The sequence below is a fragment of the Psammomys obesus genome, unplaced genomic scaffold, assembly GCF_907164565.1.
Source record: "Psammomys obesus unplaced genomic scaffold, mPsaObe1.curated_primary_1811, whole genome shotgun sequence".
In the NCBI taxonomy this organism is placed as follows: domain Eukaryota; kingdom Metazoa; phylum Chordata; class Mammalia; order Rodentia; family Muridae; genus Psammomys; species Psammomys obesus.
This window is the reverse complement of record NW_026586383.1, coordinates 100,798-111,577: the sequence shown is the minus strand read 5'-3', so window position 1 is coordinate 111,577 and position 10,780 is coordinate 100,798. Positions and strand designations below refer to the sequence as shown.

The window sequence follows — 10,780 nt, the reverse complement described above, 5'->3', positions numbered from 1 at the left end:
GCAGGAAAAGCTCATGCCCATTTCATTCTGTCAATCACTGAGCATGGTAACTGGGGTTTCAGCCATTCCCGAAAACTTTTCTTTTTTTGCAAGACAAGGTTTCTCTGTAGAGTCCTGGACATCCTGGAACTTTCCCTGTAGACCAGGCTGACCTCGAGTGCAGAGATCCACCTGCGTCTGCTTCCCAAGTGCTGGGATTAATTAAAGGCGTGCACCACCATCTGGCCAAAACTGTAATTTATCCTCTTGAGGAAATATGGCTGCCTTAGTTTTAGTTAGGTGACTCTGGAAGCCTGAAGGCAAAAGAAACTTTTTGAGTGTATCAGGAACTAGGCAGAGAACATGGGTTCAAGATCACTTTTATTTGCAGAGCCTGCAACAGTAGGTCAAATGCTGGCTAAGCTGGCACAATCCAAAAGCCGCTCTTCAAGGCATTCACCTAACAGAAGCTCTACAAACCAGACTCATCAACACACTGGGGAAGAAGCTGCTCATTCCCTTGCTCTCCACATATTTTCCAACAAGATTTGTTTTATAGCCAAATGCAACTCAAACCCATAACAAAGCAACTATCCATCTTCAATATCACTGATTCCCTCCCCACCCCCAGAATAGGAAGCAGAGGTAAGAGGGGAGACCTTCCCTAAGAAAAACCTGGCCATACCCCCATGGAGCAAAGATGGCAAGGAGGCTGCTGCCTTAAGGTATTGAAGGACAGGCTTCACAGTCAGAGCAGCCCAGCTCCTCAGAAGGGAGGTGTCCCAAGAGCCTCATTTCCATGGGGTTAGATAAGGGGGTAACTGGTGTGATTCATCACTCCCTGTCCCTCAAATTAAAACATGATAAACCCAGAACATTTTACTTCAAAATTTACCACTCCCTCCTGAGAATCCTACAGTAATCTGCAGGCCAGGACCCACTTTTCCACCTAATGGCCCGGGCTTCTGCCCCCTTCTCTCCCTTGGGTGCCCATCCAACACTGATTTGATACTCGACTCCTGACTTTTTTTTTTTTTTTAATGACATTCAGTGGGCATGCTCCCTTACCCTGCGGACTCCACTCAGACCCTGGGGTATCTACGCTGCAGCGATCCAGTCCTGAGCAGGGGTGGCCCGGTGAAAGCTGCTGAAGTGCGTTCCTACAACTCCTACACCAGCCACTGGCATGGGGATCTGGGGCGAGGAGAAGTGGAAACTAAATTTTTCCCCAAGGACATCACAAAGGACAGAGGTAGGTCTGGGAAGGTTAGCTTATGTCCTGTAGCCAAGCCTGGATCTGGTGCAGGCTCTTACCAGCATCTCAGTCCTTGACTTTGAGTAGCAGCAATCCCAGTCCACAGCGCCTCCTAGGGGTGACTGAGCTCCTAGCGCTGCTCACAATTTAACAGGTTTGCCTTTTCTAATCCCTGCCCCATTTTTTTTTTTTTTTAATTAAAAGTGGAGGTAGTTCCTAGGATGATAAAACTACCTAGAATGGCAGTATTTTGACTTAATGAAGCAGTAAAGTAAAAGTCTTGAGGAATTTAAAAAACAATAAAATAATTGATGAAGCTGAATAAATTAAAGTCATGGGTCATCCATGAGAACCTTTCCCTTCCAGCCTATCTTTGGTGTTTGGCCAGCAGCACTTCGGTCGCTTCTCTCCCCTCATGACAGGGCCAGGGTCTGCCCAATAGGCCCCAGCTACTTCTTCAGGGGATGCTCAGTCAGAGCAACTTGATGCGGTGCTCCAGAGCACACACTGTGCTGTGGTGTGTCCAGCTTTGGCACAGTCCTGACAGGGAAGGAGTCTTAAAGGACGAAAGAGTGTAACAGTAGGATGCCCTGGGCTCTCCAACCTGGAAGCATAGGAGACAGGTTCGAGGCGTGGAAGCCCCAGGTCTTTCTCCACGTACTGCACAGCCAGCCAGGCCCTTTGCTTACTGCTCTGCAGCAAAGGGAAGAGGGAAGGGGCAGAGGGAAGCTCAGGCTCTATCACATGGCTTCAGAGCTTCTTCAGGCGGCTGTACATCTCTCTTTTGCTCTTTTCCCCCGCCCAGGTCCGGCTCTTGGTACGGAACTTCTTCAAGTCTTCTTTAAAGTCTTCATGGTGCATTGGTCGGTAGCTGGGGGGCTCACAGTAAGACTAAAGGAACACGAGAGGACAAAGTCAAGTCATGCCTGCCTCAAACCATCTGGCTTCCTCCTTTCCTAGAGCTGCAAGGCTGGGAGAGGCAGGAAGCAAGGGCCAACGAGTTCTACAGGAGCCTGGTGCTTAGCAGAAGCTTATCTTGTCCCCATACCCCTGGCAAGCAGCAGCCACAACTGACCCATTGGTCCAGCATGGAAATGTGGAGACATGCTCAGACGTCTCACCTGGCATTTGAGAAAGAACTCCTTGTATCCTCCCTTCAGGACATACAGCTCAGGGTAGTGGAGTTTGGGGTATTCATTGCCAAGCCTATCTCTTTCTCTCACATACCGGCACCTAGTAAAGAGGGATGAATGAATGAAGTCAGGCCACTCCCTTCAGGATAGGGAACAGGTGACAACAGTCAGTAGTAACAGGTGGTGGACCAGGCACTCCTTCCACCTCTCCTCAACCACATCTCAACCACCACTCCTGAAACTCTAGCTCTGAGCCAGCCGGCTCTCCACTCCTTCCCATGGTCTCCTCACTCAGCTCCTATCTAAACAGAATTCCTCCTTCTTAGGCCTGTTTGCCTTTAAATAGGTGAGGCCTTCTACTTCCTGAGAGTAGAACCCCATGCTGGGGGTAATGACAGCTCCTGTCTCGCCATTCCACTCTGCCCAAACCTGTGTACAGCTGTAGTTTTCAGTGTCCTACAACATGTGCTGTCCCCCACAGCATGTCAGCCATCCCACTCTAGTCTCCTTGCTCTTCTGTGCAGGAGCATCCACCTTTGACCTCATTTTAATGTCTTCAGAACATTTTGCATAATTCTAAGTATTTGTCTGTCTCCTCTCACCTCCAGAGGTAGGGTTTGGATTGTGCCATATTGATAATGTTATGTTCAAGCACTTAAAAGAGAATCTACATATGAAGAATCTGAGGCTGGGAAGCAAGCCCTGCCACTTCCATTCATGTTTGCATATTCAGGCCCTCCTCATGTTACCTTCGCATATGTGAAGTCAGGTGTTTTGTTTTGTTTTTTTGTGAGAGACAGGATCTGACTATGTTACTATGGAATCCCAGACTGCCCTTGAATTCTCAGAGATCCACCTGTCTCTGCCTGAATGCCATCACACCTGGCCTTGAACCCAGGACTTCACAAATACTTGGGAAGTGCTTTATCTAACCTGAGCCATACTCCTAGCCTGTCAGTTTGTTTTTTTGAGACAGGGTTTTATGTAGCTTACACTGGCCTTGAACTCCTGATCCTCTTGCCTTAGTTTTCCCATGGCTGGGATAAGACATGTACTGCTGGGGACTGGAGAGATGGCTCAGAGGTTAAGAGCACTGGCTGCTCTTCAAAAGATCCTGAGCTCAATTCCCAGCAACCACATGGTGGCTCACAACTATCAATAATGAGATCTGGTGCCCTCTTCTGGCATGTGGGCATACATGCATGCAGAAAACTGAATACATAAAAAAAAAATCTTTAAGAAACAACTGCTTGGAGCTTAAAGGATGTTATATGAGACCAATAAATAGAAATACAGTGGCGGGAACCAATGTCTAAATCAATATAAAGGACAAATAGTCATTTGAGAACAGAGGCTGACCCCACGGTGATATTATAAAGTTGACACTGTATCATCAATGAGAAGCCTGAAAATCATTTTCAACTGAAATTTCAAGGTTAAGCCCATAAACTACATTCAAGAAATTAATTTTGACTAGGCAGCAGTACACAGGCCTTTATTCCCAAGTCTCTGGGGGCAGAGGCAGGTGGATCAGAGTTGATGGCCAGTGTAGTCTATAGCGCAAATTCCAGGGCATCCAGGGCTACGTATAGAGAAACCCTATCTTGAAACCCTCCTCCCCTCCCACACATATACAAAGAAATCTGTTTGGGACTGGGTAAAGATGCTTGATAACCTGAGCTTGATCCCAGAGCTCCCAACCATCTATAATGAGATCTGGTGCCTTCTTCTGGCGTGCAGGCACAACATTGAATACATAATAAAAATAAAATAAAAATAAAATAAAAATAAAAATAGTTCCCTCACGCTGTCTTCTGAAGTCTATGCACACAATATGGCATGGCAAATACACAGTCAAAAAGAGCATTTGACAGAGTGGTGGTGCCACAAACCTAAATTCCAGGACTCCATCTCTGAGTTCGAGGCCAGCCTGATCTACAGACTGAGTTCCAGGACAGCCAGGGCTACACAGAGAAGCCCCCTTTTGAGAGACAAAACAATAAACAAGGGCTGGAGAGCTGGCTCAGAGGTTAAGAGCACTGGCTGCTCTTCCAAAGGTCCTGAGTTCAATTCCCAACAATCACATGGCGGCTCACAGCCGTCTATAATAAGACCATGCCCTCTTCTGGCACACAGGCATACATACATACAGAACACTGTATACATAATTAAATCTTTAAACAACAAACAAACAACAAAGAAGGGGCTGTTTGCAAGATAAACCATTGGATAAGTACAATTAAGAAAAACTATGTAATAAAGGGAGTTAAAGGTTTTTTTTTGCTTTTTTTTTTTTTTCATTTGAGAAGCCAGGGATTTGACGGGATTTATTTATTTATTCATTTATTTATTTATTTATTTAAGAAATAACTGATTTTTTTGGGTGATGTATTTTTTTATTAAAATTTTTTTTATTAATTACAGTTTATTTACTTACTTTTTATCCCAGTTGTAGCCCCCTCCCACATTTCCACCCTCCCTCATCTCTTCCCCTGCCCCTCCCCCAGTCCACTGATAGGGGAGGTCCTCCTCCCCTTCCATCTGACCCTAGCTTGTCAGGTCTCTTTAGGACTGGCTGCCATGTCCTCCTCTGTGGCCTAGCAAGGATACTCCTCCCTCGAGGGTGGGGAGGTCTTAGAGCTAGCCACTGAGTTGATGTCAGAGACAGTCCCTGAGGAGTTTCAGTTTTTACAAAGACCTGGTTACAATGTAATATGCAGGCTTAGGCACTGGAGGGACTTATGATGTGCTCAACAGGATGGTTGCCATGTTATGATTATGATACGCCCCTAGGGAAAAAGCACGCTACCATTCTCTATCATGAAGCCTCTGCCCAAAAACCTTACTCTTTGTAGTACTCACATGCGAGGGCCTCTTTCAGAAGAAAATTCACAGTGAAATACAACAATGACGCGCTTGCCATCAGTAGGTACAATAGGTTTCTTGAGTAGGAAGTCCTCAACCTCTTCTTCCATGTGCAAGTTCACAGCACCCTGCGGAGACAGCAGACATACTGAGCACCTGCTGAACTACACCTGAAGTAAGGACTCAGCAAGGGACCCAGCTCCTGACACCACTTTGTGACTCTGTAGGCCTCATGGCACAGCAGTACAGTAGACCATTTGCCTTTGGTATCTCAATGAGGCTTTCTCTGTATATCTTTGGCCATTCAGTAACACATGAGAACTAGAAATTCTAAATGTTACCTCATAAAGTTAGAGGCTACCCCTCACATTTAAACACTACTTTATAAGGTGCACTAAAGCAGTATGACTAGCTCCTTTCTAGAAATATGTGTTCTAACACATCACTCCTCAAGGTAGGAGTCGTGACTGAACAGCAGAGGCCCGGGACACACATTAGGACATGTTGCCAGACTAGCTTCTTCTAGTCAGAAGCCCTCACGCGCTCATCCATTCATATTTAAGCATCTCAAATGCTATGGAAGCCTTTGTGGACCAAGTGAATAGCTTAGACATCAGATATGTCCCCTAGAAATGCCCCGACATTTCTGGGATAGTATGAGAGAGTGCAGTGGAACCAGTGGGAATATTCACTCAGTTCACATCTACGGGCGCATTTTAAATCCTCACATGAACTGAGAAGTGTCACCACCCCTACCTCTAAGCCTCCCAAGACAGCAAGTCTCAAGAATCTGAACGTTGGGCTGGAGAGATGATTCAGAGGTTAAGAACACTGGCTGTTCTTCCAGAGGACCCTGGTTCAATTTCCAGCACCCACATGGCAGCTCACAACTGTCTGGAATTCCATTTTCAGAAGATCTGGTACTTTCACACAGATATACATTAAGCAAAACATCAATGTAAATAAAAATAAATCTTAAAAACAAAACAAAACAAAAAACCCCACAAAAGTTCGAACCTTGATATGACCTCCTTCATATTCATATGGGTATCGGCAGTCAATGATAACAAATTCTTTAATGAGATTGGCAAACTTGCCATTCAAAACAGATGCCATCTATGAAGAGAAAGGGGAGAGGGTGTAAATGTTGGCTATCAGGTAACAAGATTTCAACTCCCCAAGTGCAATGGGTTCCACAAGCATGACTTACAATTTCTGGAGAAATGTATTTTAAATCCTGATGCTTCCCAGAGACTGTATGAAATAGATAACCCTTTAAAAGAAGGGAACAGAACAGAAGATATTTAGGGCAATGTGAAAGCATATAAATGTAAAGTTTATTACCCTGCCCTACAGGTGGTAGGAAACAGCTCAGAAAAGAAACTCAGAAACAAACATAAGTGAATAGTACATGCTAATTACCTTTCTATATACCCAGCTAACATCTGGATATTTAGTTGTTATTGTTTAACGAGATATGGTCTCATTATGTAGACCAGTCTAGCTCCAAACTCAGAGATATATCTGCTCCGGGATCAAAGGAGTAAGGCACTATGCTTGGCCTCTGAGGCAGAGTCTTATTACATGTATAGGCCAGACTGGCTTATAACTAGTAATCATGAGGCTAGATTTGAACACAGAAATCGCTGGTGATTTCCTTTCTCCTGTTTCTGTTTTTCAAGACAGGGTTTCTCTGTGTAGTCCTAGCTGTCCTAGAACTCACTCTGTAGACCAGGCAGGCCTCAAACTCAGAGATCCGCCCACCCCTGCTGAATACTCAGATTGGCTCAAGTCTGTAACAGCAGCCTTTGGGAGGATCATGAGTTCAAGATCATCCTGAGCCTGAGTGAGAGTTTGGGCAAACTTGGGATATGAGACTATAACAAAAAACACAATGAGGGAATGGGCGAGGCACTGCATACTGTAACCCCAACACTGGAAGGCCGAGGCAGGAGAGCTGCATCTGAGGTCGCCTGGACTAAAAAGCGAGACCCTGTCTTGGAGGTGTAACAGTTTGTTCTGATGAGCACCTGGTTGCCCAGCATGGTGTTAGGTGGTGACAATGGAAAAACAACCTTGGCCCAGCCTAAAGAAAGAGGAACACGGGCTAGAGAGATGGTTAAGAGCACTAAGTGCTCCTCCAGAGGACCCAGATTCAATTCCTAGAACCCACATGGCACTCACAGCTGTCTGTAACTCCAAGATCTGACACCCACAGACATACATGCAGGCAATATACCAATGAACAGATAAAAATAAATAAATTTTAAAGAAAGAAAGAAGAACACAGGGCTGGAAAGATGGCTCAGCTGTTAAGAGCACTGTCTGCTCTTGCAGAGGTCCTGATTTCAATTCCCAGCAACCACATGGTAGCTCACAACCATATACACTGGGATCTGAATCCCTCTTCTGGCATGCAGGTGTATCTGCAAATACAACACTCACATACATACATACATACATACATACATAAGAAAAAGGAACATAGCCAGGTGTGTTAATCCCATCACTCAGGGAGGCAGAGGCAAGCAGGTTGTTGTGAGTTGAGGCCAGCCTGGTCTACAAAGCCAGGAGAGCCAAGGCTACAGAGAAACCCTGTCTCAAAAACAAACAAACAAACAAACAAACAAACACCAAACAAACAACAATAAAACCCCAAAAACACACATCAGTGCTACTTAGAGCTTCAATTCAAGTTGAAGGTAACATAAGGGGGCTTTCCTTGTTCTCCTCAAGCTCCCTGCTCTTTCTTTTGTTCTTTATTTATTTATTTATTGAGACAGGATCTCTCTACATAGTCCCACTGTCTTGGAACTCAGTATGTCTGCCTCTGCCTAACAAGTGCGGGGATTAAGGGTATGTGCCATCCATCACGTCCAGCTGCTTGTTCTTTGAAAAACTATCTGCTGACAGACCTACCAACAGCTTAGGCTCAGACTTGCCCAGATCCTACTTCTTACAGCCAGTTGCTTCCAACTCACATTAGGTCACTATGACTTCCTTAAAGGCCCACTCCCTCCATGTCATACCTCTGAACATTTGCAACAGTTTAGGGTCCAATCTGGACCTTCTAAGACATGGTTTCAACACAACCACTCGAAGAGTGGCTGTATAAGCATACTATATTATCTATACTCAGAAGCCTGGTTCCCAGAAAACCTGCACTGTGGGTTACAGTGAAGGTGGGTAACTGCATAGGAAACCACTGAGCTAGCAACAGTCTCGAAGACCAACATGTACTCCATCATGAGAAGTTCAACTTATTCCTTATCGTTAACTTTGGAGGTACTTTGTTCCTTTGGAGGTACCCAAAGACCCACCTTGAGAAAGGCTAAGCAGGGTAGCTTAGAAAGGCTAGCTATCCCCACCACCTTGCCGTACCAAAAAACTAGGGTAAGTCTGCTTGCAATTACCTTGGAGAAATCCCCTATAAGGTCTCTTGGGTCACTGTCCAAAATGTTCTCAATGGTTCCTTTGGGGGAAGATGTCAGGGATAAAGACTGGTGTAGAAGCTGTAACAAATCAAAGGTAGAGAGTGAGACCAGGGTTTTGACTAAAACTCCTAAAAATATTTACCTTGACTATGCCAAAAGGAGAAAACTGAAATATAAATGCTTGCATTGAGTAGAGGACTTTGTAATGTGACTGAATCAGAAGGAAAAAGACAGGCCCCTCCTCTTCATTAACTAGCTGACTTTCTCTAAAAAGCCCCTTTATCCTGTTCTGGAGACAGCGTCACCATGCATCTCTGGCTGGACTGGAACATGCTAATGTATATCAAGTGTGCCTCAAACTCAGAATCAGGCACGTCAACACACCAGATCCTTTCCTTTTTTATTGTAAAAATGAAAACTATTGAGCCGATAACAAGAGATGCATAGTAATCCCAGAAGCAGGAGGACCGCCACAATTTTGAGCCTAGCCAGGGCTACATGGCAAGAATCTGCCTTAAAACAAGAGATAAAACATAACCTGACATCAACACAGAAGATCATTGTCATGTGCCTCACAAAATAAACTAATTACCTTATCAACAGAACCCTGAACTTCTGATAAGGAAGTTTTTGTGAAAGAACACAAATTTAAGTTGTAAAGGTCCTTTGGATTGCTTCTAAATGAATAGCCTTCTGTGAGCTGGGCTTTCTTCTTGCAGACTAGCCCAGCACTGCTGAACAGCTACACAAGGAACCACTGTGTACTGCTAATCTAGAGGCAACCTGAACATTTGTATCTCTAAAGGGATGGGACCTTAAACTAACCATTTCTTCTATGCTTCTCCTTTCCCTCTTCCAGGACAGAGTAGTAAATCTTTCAAAGATACTGTGAGGCCAGTTGAGGTGACTCAGAGGGTAAAAGCACTTATATGTGCCCAACAACAGTCCTGGGGACCCATGGTGGAAGAGAGCCAATCAATGCTGGAGAGTTGTCCTCTAACCTCTACACAAGCCATGGCAGACACAGGTCTCACACAAAAATAGTATTTTAAAAAAGGAGGTGGAGGTGGATAATAAGCACATTAAGATTCTTTCCAAGGCCCAGGCTGTCAGATTAGAGTTGACAGACATAGCCACACAGCAGTCTTTGACGGTACCTTTCCTCTTTTTTTTTTCTTTAAATAAGGAGTTAAAAAGAAGTGCTAGGCACGGTGACCCACGCCTTTAAATCCCAGTACTGCGGAGGCAGAGGCAAGTGGATCTCTTAGCCCGAGGCCAGACTGGTCTACAGAGGGAGTTCCAGTACAGCCAAAGCTACACAGAGAAACCCTATCTTGAAAAACCAAAAAAGTAACAACAAAAACTTAAAAGATCATCATTATACCCTTAGAGGACAAAACTTTCTGTAAACCTGATTTCCCATTAAAAGAAGCCACAAGACCAGGCTAGAGATGGCTCAGAGGCTAAGAGCACTGGTTGTTCTCCCTAAGGTCCTGAGTTCAATTCCCAGCAACCACATGGTGGCTCATAATGCGATCTGGTGCCCTCTCTGGCATGTAGGCATACATGTAGACAGACCACCACACAATAAATAAATAAATGTTTTGAAGAAAAAGAAGAATAAGCCACCACTACAAGGCCGTCAGTAAGACAATTCAGTGGTTAAAGGTGCCCACCGCCAAGCTCGATGACCTAAATTTGATTCCCAAGCACCATGTGGAAGGAGAGAACAGACTACAGAAAGCTAATATGTGACCTATACATATTTGTTATGGCATGCACCTGTGCTCGAAAAAGGAAAAAGAAGCTGCTTGTGGTGGCATATACATCCAATGCCAGCACTCAAGAAACAATGAATTTGAGGCCAGGGCTGAAGAGTGAGACCTTTTCTCAAAAATGAATGAATGAGTAAGGAACCATGGGCCCTGGCGTCAGGATATTAAGAGAAGGATCTTTAGTTTAAAGTCAACCTGGGCTGTAGTTTCTGCCTTAATGGAAACTATCAGATATATCCTTTGTTTAGTAATATCTGAAGGTAGAGCCATTCTATTTTATAAATAGGTTCTTACACACACACACACACACACACACACACACACACACACACACACACA

General features: G+C 44.7%; 1 protein-coding gene across 3 annotated transcripts in view; it reads right to left on the bottom strand.

Moving 5' to 3' along the window:
• Nucleotides 1-343: 343 nt before the first annotated feature.
• Cdc25a (cell division cycle 25A) overlaps nt 344-10,780 on the bottom strand; it is a 19,583-nt gene continuing 9,146 nt past the window's right edge. For all 3 annotated transcript variants that reach the window (XM_055601693.1, XM_055601695.1, XM_055601694.1), the window contains 6 exons: nt 8,646-8,744; nt 6,443-6,505; nt 6,250-6,348; nt 5,230-5,360; nt 2,356-2,467; nt 344-2,125 (listed from right to left, as the gene is read on the bottom strand). In XM_055601693.1, coding sequence (XP_055457668.1) covers nt 1,985-2,125; nt 2,356-2,467; nt 5,230-5,360; nt 6,250-6,348; nt 6,443-6,505; nt 8,646-8,744 — 645 coding nt within the window. In that variant the 3' untranslated portion in view covers nt 344-1,984. The remainder of the gene's footprint in view (nt 2,126-2,355; nt 2,468-5,229; nt 5,361-6,249; nt 6,349-6,442; nt 6,506-8,645; nt 8,745-10,780) is intronic.